The sequence below is a fragment of the Procambarus clarkii genome, chromosome 63, assembly GCF_040958095.1.
Source record: "Procambarus clarkii isolate CNS0578487 chromosome 63, FALCON_Pclarkii_2.0, whole genome shotgun sequence".
In the NCBI taxonomy this organism is placed as follows: Eukaryota; Metazoa; Arthropoda; class Malacostraca; order Decapoda; family Cambaridae; genus Procambarus; species Procambarus clarkii.
In genome coordinates, this window is record NC_091212.1 from 8,768,150 (window position 1) to 8,789,450 (window position 21,301).

Here is a 21,301-nt window from a genome sequence, read left to right on the forward strand (position 1 = left end):
CAAAACATAGACCTGATCATATTCTACAAAACCAAGAAAACTTCCGAACTCCTTATCAAAAACAGCCCGAAGCCGACGGAGAACCCTCTACAGCAGTCAAGCGTTGTATACATGTACACTTGCCCCCACGAAGGATGGGGCAAGTGTGCATGTATGTGGGCAAGTGTAGGAATGGAAGTAACTGTAAAGGGCCTATTGGCCCATACTTCCTCTTGATGCTTCTATATTGGTTCGGTGTCTTGAAGTGGGTAGAATATAGTTGTGCATTAATTGGCTGTTGATTGCTGGTGTTGACTTTTTGATGTGTAGTGCCTCGCAAATGTCGAGTCGCCTGCTATCGCTGTATCTATCGATGATTTCTGTGTTGTTTGTTAAGATTTCTCTGGTGATGGTCTGGTTGTGGGAAGAGATTATATGTTCCTTAATGGAGCCCTGTTGTTTATGCATTGTTAATCGCCTGAAAAGAGACGTTGTCTTACCTATATACTGAGTTCTTTGGGGCTTACAGTCCCCAAGTGGGCATTTAAAGGCATAGACGACGTTGGTTTCCTTCAAGGCGTTCTGCTTTCTATCTGGAGAGTTTTTCATGAGTAGGTTAGCGTTTTTTTTTTATTTATAGTAAATCGTCAATTGTATTTTTTTTTATTTTTGTCTGTAGGGATAACGTTCCTATCAACAATATCTTTCAGGACCCTTTCCTCCGTTTTATGAGCTGCCGAAAAGAAGTTCCTGTAAAATAGTCTAATAGGGGGTATAGGTGTTGTGTATATTATAGTTGTGAAGATGTATATTAAATACATCTTCAGAAGGTCTGAAGATGTATTTAATATACGAATGTACTTAAGGAAATTCCTGTTTCATTTTTCCTCCGTGGTCTGACATTGTCATATATATATATATATATATATATATATATATATATATATATATATATATATATATATATATATATATATATATATATATATATATATATATAAAATAACAAGGCTGACAGTGGTGCAGGAGGGGGGGTCCGGCAGCTGACAGTGGTGCAGGAGGGGGGGGGGACCAGGCAGCTGACAGTGGTGCAGGGGGGGGGGACCAGGCAGGTGAGAGTGGTGCAGGAGGGGGGGGGACCAGGCAGCTGACAGTGGTGCAGGAGAGGGGGCAGGCAGCTGACAGTGGTGCAGGAGGGGGGGGGACCAGGCAGCTGACAGTGGTGCAGGAGGGGGGGGCAGGCAGCTGACAGTGGTGCAGGGGGGGGACCAGGCAGCTGACAGTAGTGCAGGAGGGGGGGACCAGGCAGCTGACAGTGGTGCAGGGGGGGGACCAGGCAGCTGACAGTGGTGCAGGAGGGGGGGCAGGCAGCTGACAGTGGTGCAGGAGGGGGGGACCAGGCAGCTGACAGTGGTGCAGGGGGGGGACCAGGCAGCTGACAGTGGTGCAGGGGGGGGACCAGGCAGCTGACAGTGGTGCAGGAGGGGGGGCAGGCAGCTGACAGTGGTGCAGGAGGGGGGACAGGCAGCTGACAGTGGTGCAGGGGGGGGACCAGGCAGCTGACAGTGGTGCAGGAGGGGGGGCAGGCAGCTGACAGTGGTGCAGGAGGGGGGGCAGGCAGCTGACAGTGGTGCAGGAGGGGGGGCAGGCAGCTGACAGTGGTGCAGGAGGGGGGGGGGGGCAGGCAGCTGACAGTGGTGCAGGAGGGGGACCAGGCAGCTGACAGTGGTGCAGGAGGGGGGGCAGGCAGCTGACAGTGGTGCAGGAGGGGGGGCAGGCAGCTGACAGTGGTGCAGGGGGGGGACCAGGCAGCTGATAGTGGTGCAGGAGGGGGGGCAGGCAGCTGACAGTGGTGCAGGAGGGGGGGCAGGCAGCTTTACATCTATCTGGTGCAGGAGGGGGGGGGGGACCAGGCAGCTGATAGTGGTGCTGGAGGGGGGGGGGCAGGCAGCTGACAGTGGTGCAGGAGGGGGGGGGACCAGGCAGCTGACAGTGGTGCAGGAGGGGGGGGGGGACCAGGCAGCTGATAGTGGTGCTGGAGGGGGGGGGGGCAGGCAGCTGACAGTGGTGCAGGAGGGGGGGACCAGGCAGCTGACAGTGGTGCAGGAGGGGGGGGGGACCAGGCAGCTGACAGCAGCTGTCACATGATAAGAGATCATAAACAGCTTGACCATAAAAGCAGCGCTGCCAGACTCCCACATCCTTCACTTGTTAGCAAGTGATCAATATACCTGTTACTGCCTCCTGCTGCCGCGGTCTCCGCCTCCTGTCGCGGTCTCTGCCTCCTGCCGCGGTCTCTGCCTCCTGTCGCGGTCTCTGCCTCCTGCCGCGGTCTCCGCCTCCTCCTGCCGCGGTCTCCGCCTCCTCCTGCCGCGGTCTCCGCCTCCTCCTGCCGCGGTCTCCGCCTCCTCCTGCCGCGGTCTCCGCCTCCTCCTGCCGCGGTCTCCGCCTCCTCCTGCCGCGGTCTCCGCCTCCTCCTGCCGCGGTCTCCGCCTCCTCCTGCCGCGGTCTCTGCCTCCTCCTGCCGCGGTCTCTGCCTCCTCCTGCCGCGGTCTCTGCCTCCTCCTGCCGCGGTCTCTGCCTCCTCCTGCCGCGGTCTCTGCCTCCTCCTGCCGCGGTCTCTGCCTCCTCCTGCCGCGGTCTCTGCCTCCTCCTGCCGCGGTCTCAGCCTCCTCCTGCCGCGGTCTCTGCCATACCCTGGGGGAAGGGGTTGAGGCACTGGCCGCCAGGAGGCAGCAGTTACCAACAAACAAGAAACAAAGGAAATGGAACAGCCTCGAAGCATCGGATTTCATATTTCGCGTCCCGACCCCACTAATCCTGCCTGGCAGCCCCACTAATCCTGCCTGGCAGCCCCACTCATCCTGCCTGGCAGCCCCACTCATCCTGCCTGGCAGCCCCACTCATCCTGCCTGGCAGCCCCACTCATCCTGCCTGGCAGCCCCTGTCAACCATCCTGGCAGCCCCTCTCCCAACCATCCTGGCAGCCCCTGGCAGAGACCGCGAGGACCGCACGGTGTCAGCTGACCCTGGCGCTGGTCAGCCACAACTGAGCCACAGGAAGATAATCAGGAGCAACAAATGCTGGCCGGCGCCTCCCCCTTGGTAACTCAGACCACCATTACCCATTTTACGAGTCGTCTCTGATTCCCTCCTGATTACACCTCTCTCCCGCCTCCTGATTGCTTCTTATTCTTGCGGGGCAGAGAAAAAAGAAAATGGGACCTGGAGCGAGATGGGTTAAAGCGGCTGCCTCGGTTGTTATTATTACAGCTTAACAGTCAACTAATTTTCACAAAACTGGTTTTGAGTTCTATTAGCATTGGAATGTGTTGGTGAGGTGTGTGTGTGTCTGTGTAAGCGAGGCCCACGCTGCTGCTGCTGCTGCTGCTGCTGCTGCTGCTGCTGCTGCTGCTCCAGGCACCAGACCCACGCTGCTGCTGCTGCTGCTGCTGCTGCTGCTCCAGGCACGAGACCCACGCTGCTGCTGCTGCTGCTGCTGCTGCTGCTGCAGGCACCAGACCCACGCTGCTGCTGCTGCTGCAGGCACCAGACTCACGCTGCTGCTGCTGCTGCTCCAGGCACCAGACCCACGCTGCTGCTGCTGCTGCTCCAGGCACCAGACCCACGCTGCTGCTGCTGCTGCTGCTGCTGCTGCTGCTGCTCCAGGCACCAGACCCACGCTGCTTGTTCACCGAGGTCAGAGGCCAGTCATTATCCACCAGGAGCTGCTGTGCCACAACCCGGGTGCTCCACAAGCTCCTTCTTTCTATAGACATTTTCATGGCTATGGTACCAGTATGGTACTTCATATGGCATGGTACACAGGTAGGGGTACCTGGGCATGGTGGGTACGAGCAGCGTCACTAAACACAGGGTACACGACACAGACAGACTCATACAATGTTAACAGTATGCACAAAATCTGGGAATTATGATATCTGACGACCAGACCAATTATGATATCTGACGACCAGACCGATTATGATATCTGACCAATTTAGTGAATATAACCGAGCATATATAACGGCGGTCAGGACAAGCGCCTGACAGCTGAATGGACAGCGCTTCGGATTCGTAGTCCTGAGGTTCCGGGTTCGATCCCCGGTGAAAGCGGAGACAAATGGGCAAAAAGTTTTTTTCACCCTAATGCCGCCTGTTATCTAGCATTAAATAGGTACTTGAGAGTTAGACAGCTGCTACGGACTGCTTTCTGGAGGTGTGTAACAAAAAGGAGGCCTGGTCGAGGACCGGGCCGCGGGGACGCTAACCCCCGAAATCATCTCAAGATAACCTCAAGATAAGATAGGATGGATTATGGGATCCGTTAAATCCAGAGATCCCACAGCGATGGTAATACTATCTAGACAGATGAAAGTAGACAGAGACTACAGGATGACCTGGACAAACTGGAGGAATGGTCTAGAAAATGGCTGCTAAAGTTCAACTCAGGAAATTGTAAGGTGATGAAATTAGGCGAAGGGAGCAGAAGGCTGAACACAAGGTACCATCTGGGAGGGGAAATCCTGCAAGAGTCAAATAGAGAGAAAGATCTTGCGGGTAGATATCACACCGAGCCTGTCCCCAGAGGCCCACATCAAAAGGATATCATCAGCGGCATATGCTAGACTGGCCAACATAAGAACTGCCTTTAGAAACGTGTAAGGAATCGTTCAGGACCCTGTATACCACTTATGTCAGACCAGTCCTGGAGTATGCAGCTCCAGCTTGGAGTCCATACCTAATTAAACACAAGGGAAAGTTAGAGAAAATTCAGAGGTATGCCACCAGACTGGTCCCGGAACTGAGAGGTATGAGCTGGTATGTTTTCAGTGTCAGAGTAGCTATGGAATACATTAGGAAGTGATGTGGTTATCTTGAGGTTATCTTGAGATGATTTCGGGGCTTTTTAGTGTCCCCGCGGCCTGGTCCTCGACCAGGCCTCCACCCCCAGGAAGCAGCCCGTGACAGCTGACTAACTCCCAGGTACCTATTTACTGCTAGGTAACAGGGGCATTCAGGGTGAAAGAAACTTTGCCCATTTGTTTCTGCCTCGTGCGGGAATCGAACCCGCACCACAGAATTACGAGTCCTGCGCGCTATCCACCAGGCTACGAGGCCCCTGGTATGGTGGTGGGGACAGACAGTTTGAAATGGAGATATGATAGAGCCCAGTAGGCTCAGGAACCTGTACACCAGTTGATTGACAGTTGAGAAGCGGGACCAAAGAGCCAGAGCTCAACCCCCGCAAGCACAACTAGGTGAGTATAACTATCAGGTCACTGGTGCTCGGTACTCACTTTCCCTTTTAGAGCGGGAGAGAGAGTGGGACCAGGCCAAGGGGAGTAGAATACCTCTCAGACCCGCCCTCAGGCATGGCTCCTGGTACATTGGTCGTGAACAAATCCACAAGGGCCGTGACGAGGATTCGAACCTGCGTCCGAGAGCATCCCAGACGCTCCCTTAATCGACTGAGCTACGACATGGTAAAAGGAGTTGAAACCGAAGTTCTACTGAACTTACTGGATCCTGCAGCCTCTCCGAGACACAAACCAGGGTTTTACACAACTCCCCCCTGCACTCGAGCTATGTCAATAGGCCGTTCTCCTTCTTCGCCCTTACTTCATTACACACAGAAATCACAATAGTGTGAAGCATCAAATGAGCAAATCCACAGGGGTGATACCTGGTGGATTTGTTCATTTGATTCATCACGCAATTGTGATTTCTGTGTGTACATTTGTCGTCTTCTAACTTTCTGGTAGTTCATGTTCCCAGGGTCTTATTACACACGATAGCGAGTGGCACAAGGCTTGAGCTCCACTTGTTATCAGTGAAGTCTTAACCGAAGACCATTTGGTCTTCAGTTAAGACCGCCCAGCTCTACTTGACGGTAGAGTGATGGTCTCGCTTCATGCAGGTCGGCGTTCAATCCCCGACCGTCCACAAGTGGTTGGGCACCATTCCTTTCCCCCCGTCCCATCCCAAATCCTTATCCTGGCGCCTTGTAAGTTATATATATATATATATATATATATATATATATATATATATATATATATATATATATATATATATATATATATATATATATATATAGTCCTGGAGGCTCTGGCGCTTTCTCCTGATAGTTCCCGCCCCTCCTGTGGAGACCTGCAGGGCTTATTGATTACTGTGAGTGTAGGCTGGTTGCTTTAATATTATACTATGGTCCCCTGTTGAGCGACGGTGAGCGACTGGTCCCCCCTGTTGAGCGACTGGTCCCCCCTGTTGAGCGACTGGTCCCCCCTGTTGAGCGACTGGTCCCCCCTGTTGAGCGACTGGTCCCCCTGTTGAGCGACGGTGAGCGACTGGCCCCCTCTGTTGAGCGACTGGTTCCTCCTGTTGAGCGACTGGTCCCCCTGTTGAACGACTGGTCCCCTGTTGAGCGACTGGGCCCCCCTGTTGAGCGACGGTGAGCGACTGGCCCCCCTGTTGAGCGACGGTGAGCGACTGGCCCCCCTGTTGAGCGACGGTGAGCGACTGGTCCCCCCTGTTGAGCGACTGGTCCCCCTGTTGAGTGACTGGTCCCCTGTTGAGCGACTGGGCCCCCCTGTTGAGCGACGGTGAGCGACTGGTTCCCCCTGTTGAGCGACTGGTCCAACTGTTGAGCGAGTGGTCCCCTGTTGAGCGACTGGTCCCCTGCTGACCGTCACTGTCGACTCCATTACTGTGTTTAGAGACGTGTAAACACAGTGAAACTGAGACGTTAATGGTGTGATGGAAGTGAAGCAGTTGGTCCGTCAGGTCCAGTGGGGTCCGTCCCGCTGGGGTCCGTCCAGCTGGGGTCCGTCCCGCTGGGGTCCGTCCCGCTGGGGTCCGTCGCGCTGGGGTCCGTCCAGCTGGGGTCCGTCCTGCTGGGGTCCGTCCTGCTGGGGTCCGTCCCGCTGGGGTTCGTCCAGCTGGGGTCCGTCCAGCTGGGGTCTTGGAAGATGTTATTCTCCTTAAGGCGACCTCGGGGGCATGCTGTATGGGTACCCAGCGGGGCATGCTGTGTGGGTACCCAGCGGGGCATGCTGTGTGGGTACCCAGCGGGGCATGCTGTGTGGGTACCCAGCGGGGCATGCTGTGTGGGTACCAGCGGGGCATGCTGTGAGGGTACCCAGCGGGGCATGCTGTGTGGGTACCCAGCGGGGCATGCTGTGTGGGTACCCAGCGGGGCATGCTGTGAGCTCACACGACTGGGCCAAATATTTACATTTACGAGAATTGTCTTAAATTCTCCTTTATGTCAGCATTCTTTAACAACAATTATTAGCTAATAATATATTCACGACAGACTAAGCAATATAACATTATTTGCTGACATTACTTTATAGTTACGAACTGTTATCACAGGAAAGTCATGGAGGGGAATGAATTTCCCCTTTATCATTCTCGTCTATCTAAACTCCCTTTCATATTAATTGTTACGTAACGAGAACTTATTTGATATTATCTAAATTATGATAAAGTTTTGTCTCTATTATCTCGGATGGTTAGATATATTATAGGAATTATTTCCTCCGTTCCAACACTCCGTGGTGGCGCGCATGCGCGAGCGAGTGGAGAAAAATACTGGCAAGAGACGCCATTAAGCGAGAGAGAGACTGTCGGGAAGCGTGTCAAATTATCGCTTAATCGAAATCCTCAGATTAGGCAAAATTGTAATTAATTTAGTCAATAAAGATGTTAATAATAAATACTCACTAACCCGCCATCGCTGCTAGTACGGACGCTGGCAGGACGTGACTGCTTCAGGGTATTAGTTCCAAATTTCTAAAAAAAAAAAAAAATGCATTAAATGAAAACCAGTTCGATTTCAATCAAACTTTTTTGACTAGTTGTATATGAAATTTGGCTCCGCTGGTCCAAGTCTCAGCATCGTAGCATAAATAAGAAGGGAGGAAAAAAAATATTGAATTATGTGTCAAAAATTTTCCAAAATTTTCCAAAATGGTCAAAAGTTAACATCAAACAAAAGTGTCAACTGAAATCATGTTTAAGACTCTCAGCTATCACAAAAGCATATATTAAAAATATATATAATTAGTGTTATTAAAAAAAATTAAGTTAATTGTTTTTTCTTATTTGTTTATCGGACGATTTGCACGAAACTTACACACCTGACTGCACGTAAGCCTACAACCCGTTCTCGCAAATTCGTATAGTCAATATTGACTTATTAACGTGCATAGGTGATATACTAAACATAATAGATGCCCTTAAAAAGCTTCATAGAAAACACCGACCTCACCTAACCTTGTTAGTATGTTAAGATAAGCATCTTATTGCTTCGTAATTACAATTATTACTTAACCTATACCTATAATAGGTTAAGTAACAATTGTAATTACGAAGCAATAAGATGCTTATCTTAAGATACTAACAAGGTTAGGTAAGGTCGGTGTTTTCTATGAAGCTTTTTAAGCGTATCTATTATGTTAAGTATGTCACCTATGCACTTATTTAATAAGTCAATATTGACTTTACGAATTTGCGAGAACGGGTTGAAGCCTACCTGTAAGGGTGCCAATTTGGGAGGAAATTGGTTGATGTCAACCTCAGCCACAGATGGCAGCACCTTAGACTTTACTATTTTAATGATTGATTTTTCAAGTAACAAACGAATTGGTACTCTTTCATTTGTATTCAATTTACATGAAACTTACACCTTATATGTACCGTTTATGTCTCTAAAATCTGAAGGAATTGTTTTTCCCTAAGTTCATTTATTGATTTTATAAATAGCAATAAACATGATACATTTGCATAATTATTTGGCCGAACTTTGACTATTTATATTAGGACAAGTAAAGATGTTTTGAAAAATCCCTTCCTACATATCATTTATTATATGCTAATGTGTCAGAAAAGTGTCATAGAATGATTATATCTGAAAAGGTGAAAGGTTTGAATTCACTTGAAAATGTGTAATATTTGTTAAAAAAACAAAAAAAATTAAATCTCCCTTTCTAGTTAGGCTGCAGTACTGAAACTTGGAACAACTACAGCCCTTTTCATATACAACTAGTCAAAAAAATATTGGTTGACATTGAACAACTTTTAAGAAACTAATCTAAGAGCCCCTTCATATCACAGACATCAGTATCGACAAATCTATAAGTCCATTTCCCTAGTTGTTTGTGATCACATTTAACATAGATAGGATGATCTAACATCCTATGTTAAATTTTAATTAGATTTAACATAGATAGGAATAGATAGGATGAGTTGTCGTTATGCTGTGCGCCCATTATAATTAACCAGTAAGTTTATTTCCAGTGCTTTACCACAGTTAATATACAAATATATGTGGTATTATAACTCTCTAGACAGTATTTACATGCTACTCGCTTTTCAGCTGGAATTTGTTGGTAATAAGGAAGAAACACGACATCTGGATGACGTGTTCCCAGGATAGCCTGATGAAACACGTTTCTCTTGACCAATATATCCAGATCCATGCTATCTTTCCTTCATACAACTGTTATTTCGTCCTTGTAGTTTTGTACACTTTTATTTTCTATTAATCTAATGATCTTCAAAGATAACATTCAATATTTCATATTTTATTCAATATTTCATGTATATCAATATTCATTTATTTGTACTAGAAATGCATTAATTTCTCTGTACTAATCAACCCCCCCAAAGCGTTTGAAGGGATTTGGCTCAGTAATTTATAATAACTACAGTTAATTTATTATACAGTAATAGTTTTATTGTGCATCTATATGCGAGATCCATACACACTGGTTCGTCAATTTATTTCCTTTCTTTATAAAAGATTTATTAGCAATCAATTTATTAACAATATCTTGGAGCCAGATTTTCCCACACTGTGAGCATACTCAGCGAGGCATGCTGTGAACATACCCAGCAGGGCATGCTGTGAACATACCCAGCGGGGCATGCTGTGAGCATACCCAGCGGGGCATGCTGTGAACATACCCAGCAGGGCATGCTGTGAGCATACTCAGCGAGGCATGCTGTGAACATACCCAGCAGGGCATGCTGTGAACATACCCAGCAGGGGCATGTGTGGTGCCACATAAGGGCGCCGGGTATTTAGAGGAGGGAGGTGGAGACACAGGCAGGGGGGGGGGCAGGTGTCGGCTCCTGCTAGACATGATTTATGTGGCTACTGGTGCTGGGTGATGACAGCCGGCCCACACCACTGATGGTATCATGATGAACACCTCCTGCTGGGGAGACAGGCAGGGAGGGAGGGGTCTGGGAGGCAGGGAGATAGGGAGAGAGGCAGGGGGCTGGGAGGGAGGGAGGCAGGGAGGGAGAGAGAGGGAGACAGGCAGAGAGGGAGACAGCCAGGGAGGGAGGGGTCTGGGAGGGAGGGAGGGAGGGAGGGAGGGAGGGAGGCAGGGAGGGAGGGGTCTAGGAGGGAGAGAGGCAGGGGAGCTGGGACGGAGGGAGGCGGGCAGAGAGGGAGACAGCCAGGGAGGGAGGGGTCTGGGAGGCAGGGGGCTGGGAGGAATGGAGGCAGGCTGGGAGGAAGGGAGGCAGGCAGGGAGATAGGGAGGGAGTGAGGGAGAGAGGCAGGGGGGCTGGGACGGAGGGAGGCAGGCAGGTTGGGAGGCAATAATTTCAAATGGAGTGCCCCGACAGCCCCAGACCAAAGATTCGAATTCACTATTTATTACAAAACAAAAAGAACTGTTGATCTAATACTTATGGACAGCCCCAATAAACACTACATCTCTCTCCACCGTGGTATACTACTTTACACGCCCCCATGAAGGATAACATCCGCTGATGTAGACTTGACTAAATGTAAACTCTGTCAGCAGAACTAGTCGCATACTTTGCCTCATTATATAATGGAATGTGAACAAAATCGCGGCATTCAGAGATAACACCATCAATGGTGTCCAAGATATGTGTTAAGTTCTTCATTCAAAGCTGCCGACCAGTTGGGTGGGTGTGGAGCACATGACTGTAAAGCTGCCGCCCAGTTGGGTGGGTGTGGAGCACATGACTGTAAAGCTGCCGCCCAGTTGGGTGGGTGTGCAGCACATGACTGTAAAGCTGCCGACCAGTTGGGTGGGTGTGGAGCACATGACTGTAAAGCTGCCGCCCAGTTGGGTGGGTGTGGAGCACATGACTGTAAAGCTGCCGCCCAGTTGGGTGGGTGTGGGGCACATGACTGTAAAGCTGCCGCCCAGTTGGGTGGGTGTGGAGCACATAACTGTAAAACTGCCGCCCAGTTGGGTGGGTGTGGAGCACATGACTGTAAAGCTGCCGCCCAGTTGGGTGGGTGTGGAGCACATGACTGTAAAGCTGCCGCCCAGTTGGGTGGGTGTGGAGCAAGACTAGTAACTGTGTGACTCACCATAGATGTAAAGTGCCTTGTATAGTGACTGTTGTGAGCCTCTTGTTGATCACTTGTCATATAAAAAGATTATTGATATATGTATTTGTGTACATATATGTATATATATATATATATATGTATATGTGTATGTAACATTAACAACTGTGTAACTAGCGTCACGAGACTGTCACTTACTTAGCTAAACGAACTCCGGGGCTCAGTTCCTGAACCCATTATGTGCCTCTGTAACCCTCCCCCCTCCCCCCCACTGGATGGGTATGGGGTGCATAATAAAGAAATTAAAATTGATTGAAGGCTGTCACCTTCGATTTACTTATATTAGTATGACCACAACACAGCTTTCGTGAAGACTGACGCGCCATCTACAAGCTCGGACCCCCCTGAAGACCACACGGAAAGTGTACACAACACAACACTAGGAACATGCTAACATATAACACAACACAACACTAGGAACATGCTGATATATAACACAACACTCACTAGGAACATGCTAACATATAACACAACACAACACTAGGAACATGCTAACATATAACACAACACAACACTAGGAACATGCTGATATATAACACAACACTCACTAGGAACATGCTAATATATAACACAACACAACACTAGGAACATGCTAATATATAACACAACACAACACTAGGAACATGCTAACATGTAACACAACACAACACTAGGAACATGCTAACATGTAACACAACACAACACTAGGAACATGCTAACATGTAACACAACACAACACTAGGAACATGCTAACATGTAACACAACACAACACTAGGAACATGCTGATATATAACACAACACTAGGAACATGCTAACATATAACACAACACAACACTAGGAACATGCTAACATGTAACACAACACAACACTAGGAACATGCTAACATGTAACACAACACAACACTAGGAACATGCTAACATGTAACACAACACAACACTAGGAACATGCTGATATATAACACAACACAACACTAGGAACATGCTAATATATAACACAACACAACACTAGGAACATGCTGATATATAACACAACACACACTAGGAACATGCTGATATATAACACAACACTCACTAGGAACATGCTAATATATAACACAACACACTCACTAGGAACATGCTAACATATAACACAACACAACACTAGGAACATGCTAACATATAACACAACACTCACTAGGAACATGCTGATATATAACACAACACAACACTAGGAACATGCTAACATATAACACAACACAACACTAGGAACATGCTAACATATAACACAACACAACACTAGGAACATGCTAACATATAACACAACACTAGGAACATGCTGATATATAACACAACACACACACTAGGAACATGCTGATATATAACACAACACAACACTAGGAACATGCTAACATATAACACAACACAACACTAGGAACATGCTAACATATAACACAACACTAGGAACATGCTGATATATAACACAACACTCACTAGGAACATGCTGATATATAACACAACACAACACTAGGAACATGCTAACATATAACACAACACAACACTAGGAACATGCTAATATATAACACAACACACTCACTAGGAACATGCTAATATATAACACAACACTCACTAGGAACATGCTAATATATAACACAACACAACACTAGGAACATGCTAATATATAACACAACACACTCACTAGGAACATGCTAATATATAACACAACACACTCACTAGGAACATGCTAATATATAACACAACACAACACTAGGAACATGCTAATATATAACACAACACAACACTAGGAACATGCTAATATATAACACAACACAACACTAGGAACATGCTGATATATAACACAACACACTCACTAGGAACATGCTGATATATAACACAACACAACACTAGGAACATGCTAACATATAACACAACACAACACTAGGAACATGCTAATATATAACACAACACACTCACTAGGAACATGCTGATATATAACACAACACAACACTAGGAACATGCTAATATATAACACAACACACTCACTAGGAACATGCTAACATATAACACAACACAACACTAGGAACATGCTAATATATAACACAACACAACACTAGGAACATGCTGATATATAACACAACACAACACACTAGGAACATGCTAATATATAACACAACACTAGGAACATGCTGATATATAACACAACACAACACTAGGAACATGCTAATATATAACACAACACTAGGAACATGCTGATATATAACACAACACAACACACTAGGAACATGCTGATATATAACACAACACAACACACTAGGAACATGCTAACATATAACACAACACTCACAAGGAACATGCTGATATATAACACAACACAACACTAGGAACATGCTGATATATAACACAACACAACACTAGGAACATGCTGATATATAACACAACACAACACTAGGAACATGCTAATATATAACACAACACAACACTAGGAACATGCTAACATATAACACAACAGTAGGAACATGCTGATATATAACACAACACTAGGAACATGCTGATATATAACACAACACACTCCCTAGGAACATGCTAATATATAACACAACACACACACTAGGAACATGCTAACATATAACACAACACAACACAACACTAGGAACATGCTGATATATAACACAACACACTCCCTAGGAACATGCTGATATATAACACAACACAACACTAGGAACATGCTAATATATAACACAACACACACACTAGGAACATGCTGATATATAACACAACACAACACTAGGAACATGCTAATATATAACACAACACAACACTAGGAACATGCTAACATATAACACAACACAACACTAGGAACATGCTGATATATAACACAACACTCACTAGGAACATGCTAATATATAACACAACACACTAGGAACATGCTGATATATAACACAACACAACACACTAGGAACATGCTAATATATAACACAACACACACACTAGGAACATGCTGATATATAACACAACACACACTAGGAACATGCTAATATATAACACAACACACACACTAGGAACATGCTAATATATAACACAACACAACACTAGGAACATGCTAACATATAACACAACACTCACTAGGAACATGCTGATATATAACACAACACAACACTAGGAACATGCTGATATATAACACAACACACACACTAGGAACATGCTAATATATAACACAACACTCACTAGGAACATGCTAACATATAACACAACACAACACTAGGAACATGCTAATATATAACACAACACAACACTAGGAACATGCTAATATATAACACAACACACACACTAGGAACATGCTAATATATAACACAACACTCACTAGGAACATGCTAACATATAACACAACACAACACTAGGAACATGCTAATATATAACACAACACAACACTAGGAACATGCTAATATATAACACAACACTCACTAGGAACATGCTGATATATAACACAACACACACACTAGGAACATGCTAACATATAACACAACACACACTAGGAACATGCTAACATATAACACAACACAACACTCACTAGGAACATGCTGATATATAACACAACACAACACTAGGAACATGCTGATATATAACACAACACAACACTAGGAACATGCTAACATATAACACAACACACACTAGGAACATGCTAACATATAACACAACACTCACTAGGAACATGCTAACATATAACACAACACAACACTAGGAACATGCTAACATATAACACAACACAACACTAGGAACATGCTAATATATAACACAACACACACTAGGAACATGCTAACATATAACACAACACTCACTAGGAACATGCTGATATATAACACAACACTCACTAGGAACATGCTGATATATAACACAACACTCACTAGGAACATGCTGATATATAACACAACACAACACTAGGAACATGCTAACATATAACACAACACAACACTAGGAACATGCTGATATATAACACAACACAACACTAGGAACATGCTAATATATAACACAACACTCACTAGGAACATGCTAATATATAACACAACACTCACTAGGAACATGCTAACATATAACACAACACTCACTAGGAACATGCTGATATATAACACAACACAACACTAGGAACATGCTGATATATAACACAACACAACACTAGGAACATGCTAACATATAACACAACACTCACAAGGAACATGCTGATATATAACACAACACAACACTAGGAACATGCTGATATATAACACAACACACACACTAGGAACATGCTAATATATAACACAACACAACACTAGGAACATGCTAATATATAACACAACACAACACTAGGAACATGCTGATATATAACACAACACAACACTAGGAACATGCTGATATATAACACAACACACACACTAGGAACATGCTAATATATAACACAACACAACACTAGGAACATGCTGATATATAACACAACACAACACTAGGAACATGCTGATATATAACACAACACACACACTAGGAACATGCTAATATATAACACAACACAACACTAGGAACATGCTAATATATAACACAACACAACACTAGGAACATGCTGATATATAACACAACACAACACTAGGAACATGCTGATATATAACACAACACACACACTAGGAACATGCTAATATATAACACAACACAACACTAGGAACATGCTAATATATAACACAACACAACACTAGGAACATGCTGATATATAACACAACACAACACTAGGAACATGCTAATATATAACACAACACAACACTAGGAACATGCTGATATATAACACAACACAACACTAGGAACATGCTGATATATAACACAACACTCACTAGGAACATGCTAATATATAACACAACACTCACTAGGAACATGCTGATATATAACACAACACAACACTAGGAACATGCTAATATATAACACAACACACACACTAGGAACATGCTAATATATAACACAACACAACACTAGGAACATGCTAATATATAACACAACACAACACTAGGAACATGCTGATATATAACACAACACACACACTAGGAACATGCTAATATATAACACAACACAACACTAGGAACATGCTAATATATAACACAACACAACACTAGGAACATGCTGATATATAACACAACACAACACTAGGAACATGCTGATATATAACACAACACTCACTAGGAACATGCTGATATATAACACAACACTCACTAGGAACATGCTAACATATAACACAACACAACACTAGGAACATGCTGATATATAACACAACACACACACTAGGAACATGCTAATATATAACACAACACTCACTAGGAACATGCTAATATATAACACAACACTCACTAGGAACATGCTAACATATAACACAACACTCACTAGGAACATGCTGATATATAACACAACACTCACTAGGAACATGCTGATATATAACACAACACTCACTAGGAACATGCTGATATATAACACAACACTCACTAGGAACATGCTAACATATAACACAACACACACTAGGAACATGCTAACATATAACACAACACAACACTCACTAGGAACATGCTAATATATAACACAACACTAGGAACATGCTGATATATAACACAACACAACACTAGGAACATGCTAATATATAACACAACACTCACTAGGAACATGCTGATATATAACACAACACTCACTAGGAACATGCTAACATATAACACAACACAACACTAGGAACATGCTGATATATAACACAACACAACACTAGGAACATGCTGATATATAACACAACACAACACTAGGAACATGCTAACATATAACACAACACTCACAAGGAACATGCTGATATATAACACAACACAACACTAGGAACATGCTAATATATAACACAACACAACACTAGGAACATGCTAATATATAACACAACACACACACTAGGAACATGCTAATATATAACACAACACAACACTAGGAACATGCTGATATATAACACAACACACACACTAGGAACATGCTGACATATAACACAACACAACACTAGGAACATGCTAATATATAACACAACACAACACTAGGAACATGCTGATATATAACACAACACAACACTAGGAACATGCTGATATATAACACAACACACACACTAGGAACATGCTAATATATAACACAACACTCACTAGGAACATGCTAACATATAACACAACACAACACTAGGAACATGCTAATATATAACACAACACACACACTAGGAACATGCTGATATATAACACAACACACACACTAGGAACATGCTAATATATAACACAACACTCACTAGGAACATGCTGATATATAACACAACACACACACTAGGAACATGCTAACATATAACACAACACACACTAGGAACATGCTAACATATAACACAACACAACACTCACTAGGAACATGCTGATATATAACACAACACAACACTAGGAACATGCTGATATATAACACAACACAACACTAGGAACATGCTAACATATAACACAACACACACTAGGAACATGCTAACATATAACACAACACTCACTAGGAACATGCTAACATATAACACAACACAACACTAGGAACATGCTAACATATAACACAACACAACACTAGGAACATGCTGATATATAACACAACACAACACTAGGAACATGCTGATATATAACACAACACAACACTAGGAACATGCTAATATATAACACAACACTCACTAGGAACATGCTAATATATAACACAACACTCACTAGGAACATGCTAACATATAACACAACACTCACTAGGAACATGCTGATATATAACACAACACTCACTAGGAACATGCTGATATATAACACAACACACACACTAGGAACATGCTAATATATAACACAACACTAGGAACATGCTGATATATAACACAACACAACACTAGGAACATGCTAATATATAACACAACACTCACTAGGAACATGCTGATATATAACACAACACTCACTAGGAACATGCTAACATATAACACAACACAACACTAGGAACATGCTGATATATAACACAACACAACACTAGGAACATGCTGATATATAACACAACACACACACTAGGAACATGCTAATATATAACACAACACTCACTAGGAACATGCTAACATATAACACAACACAACACTAGGAACATGCTAATATATAACACAACACACACACTAGGAACATGCTGATATATAACACAACACACACACTAGGAACATGCTAATATATAACACAACACTCACTAGGAACATGCTGATATATAACACAACACACACACTAGGAACATGCTAATATATAACACAACACAACACTAGGAACATGCTAATATATAACACAACACAACACTAGGAACATGCTGATATATAACACAACACAACACTAGGAACATGCTAATATATAACACAACACAACACTAGGAACATGCTGATATATAACACAACACACACACTAGGAACATGCTAATATATAACACAACACTCACTAGGAACATGCTGATATATAACACAACACTCACTAGGAACATGCTAACATATAACACAACACAACACTAGGAACATGCTGATATATAACACAACACAACACTAGGAACATGCTGATATATAACACAACACACACACTAGGAACATGCTAATATATAACACAACACTCACTAGGAACATGCTAACATATAACACAACACAACACTAGGAACATGCTAATATATAACACAACACACACACTAGGAACATGCTGATATATAACACAACACACACACTAGGAACATGCTAATATATAACACAACACTCACTAGGAACATGCTGATATATAACACAACACACACACTAGGAACATGCTAATATATAACACAACACAACACTAGGAACATGCTAATATATAACACAACACAACACTAGGAACATGCTGATATATAACACAACACAACACTAGGAACATGCTAATATATAACACAACACAACACTAGGAACATGCTGATATATAACACAACACAACACTAGGAACATGCTAATATATAACACAACACACACACTAGGAACATGCTGATATATAACACAACACACACACTAGGAACATGCTAATATATAACACAACACTCACTAGGAACATGCTGATATATAACACAACACACACACTAGGAACATGCTAACATATAACACAACACACACTAGGAACATGCTAACATATAACACAACACACACTAGGAACATGCTAACATATAACACAACACTCACTAGGAACATGCTAACATATAACACAACACAACACTAGGAACATGCTAACATATAACACAACACAACACTAGGAACATGCTAACATATAACACAACACACACTAGGAACATGCTAACATATAACACAACACAACACTCACTAGGAACATGCTGATATATAACACAACACAACACTAGGAACATGCTGATATATAACACAACACAACACTAGGAACATGCTAACATATAACACAACACACACTAGGAACATGCTAACATATAACACAACACTCACTAGGAACATGCTAACATATAACACAACACAACACTAGGAACATGCTGATATATAACACAACACAACACTAGGAACATGCTAACATATAACACAACACAACACTAGGAACATGCTGATATATAACACAACACTAGGAACATGCTAACATATAACACAACACACACTAGGAACATGCTAACATATAACACAACACTCACTAGGAACATGCTAACATATAACACAACACAACACTAGGAACATGCTAACATATAACACAACACAACACTAGGAACATGCTAACATATAACACAACACAACACTAGGAACATGCTAACATATAACACAACACAACACTAGGAACATGCTAACATATAACACAACACTCACTAGGAACATGCTAACATATAACACAACACAACACTAGGAACATGCTAATATATAACACAACACACACTAGGAACATGCTAACATATAACACAACACTCACTAGGAACATGCTAACATATAACACAACACTCACTAGGAACATGCTGATATATAACACAACACAACACTAGGAACATGCTAACATATAACACAACACAACACTAGGAACATGCTAACATATAACACAACACACACTAGGAACATGCTAACATATAACACAACACTCACTAGGAACATGCTAACATATAACACAACACTCACTAGGAACATGCTGATATATAACACAACACAACACTAGGAACATGCTGATATATAACACAACACTCACTAGGAACATGCTAACATATAACACAACACTCACTAGGAACATGCTGATATATAACACAACACTAGGAACATGCTGATATATAACACAACACAACACACTAGGAACATGCTGATATATAACACAACACAACACTAGGAACATGCTAACATATAACACAACACAACACTAGGAACATGCTGATATATAACACAACACAACACTAGGAACATGCTAACATGTAACACAACACAACACTAGGAACATGCTGATATATAACACAACACAACACTTGGAACATGCTGATATATAACACAACACAACACTAGGAACATATAACACAACACACACTAGGAACATGCTAACATATAACACAACACAACACTAGGAACATGCTGATATATAACACAACACAACACTTGGAACATGCTAACATATAACACAACACACACTAGGAACATGCTGATATATAACACATCATGGCGTCCACCACTAACAGAAGGCTGCCAAATACTGGAAGTTTTACTCACAAAAGAAAAAAAGGTCCACCCTACTGTAGCGTAGAGCAGTCGAGGAGAAAGAGAGTAGGAAGTAGTGGTAGAGGTAGAAGGGTAGATAGGTAGAAGTAGAAAAAGGCTGCCACCATTCATCCTAAGTCATTACATACACGAGAAGGAATGGAACTTGTCTGTACTCTAAGCTGTTATCAAATGTTACTTTAACGTGTATTTTCAGTATC

At 43.3% G+C, this 21,301-nt stretch overlaps 2 protein-coding genes across 2 annotated transcripts in view; both read right to left on the reverse strand.

Annotated features, from left to right (window-relative positions):
* LOC123769566 (protein Wnt-5b-like) overlaps positions 1 to 7,766 on the reverse strand; it is a 501,917-nt gene extending 494,151 nt beyond the window's left edge. Inside the window, exon 1 of the mRNA XM_069308691.1 lies at positions 7,712 to 7,766. The gene's annotated coding sequence lies outside the window, so the exon portion shown is untranslated. The remainder of the gene's footprint in view (positions 1 to 7,711) is intronic.
* LOC123769696 (octapeptide-repeat protein T2-like) lies at positions 2,214 to 2,774 on the reverse strand. The gene has a single exon (XM_045760922.2). It carries the CDS (start codon positions 2,772 to 2,774, stop codon positions 2,214 to 2,216), a length of 561 nt encoding a protein of 186 aa, XP_045616878.2.
* Positions 7,767 to 21,301: the final 13,535 nt, after the last annotated feature.

Coding starts and splice junctions, on each gene's coding strand:
- LOC123769696 (XM_045760922.2), bottom strand. CDS start 2,774: ATGAAATCCGATGCTTCGAGGCTGTTCCATTTCCTTTGTTTCTTGTTT.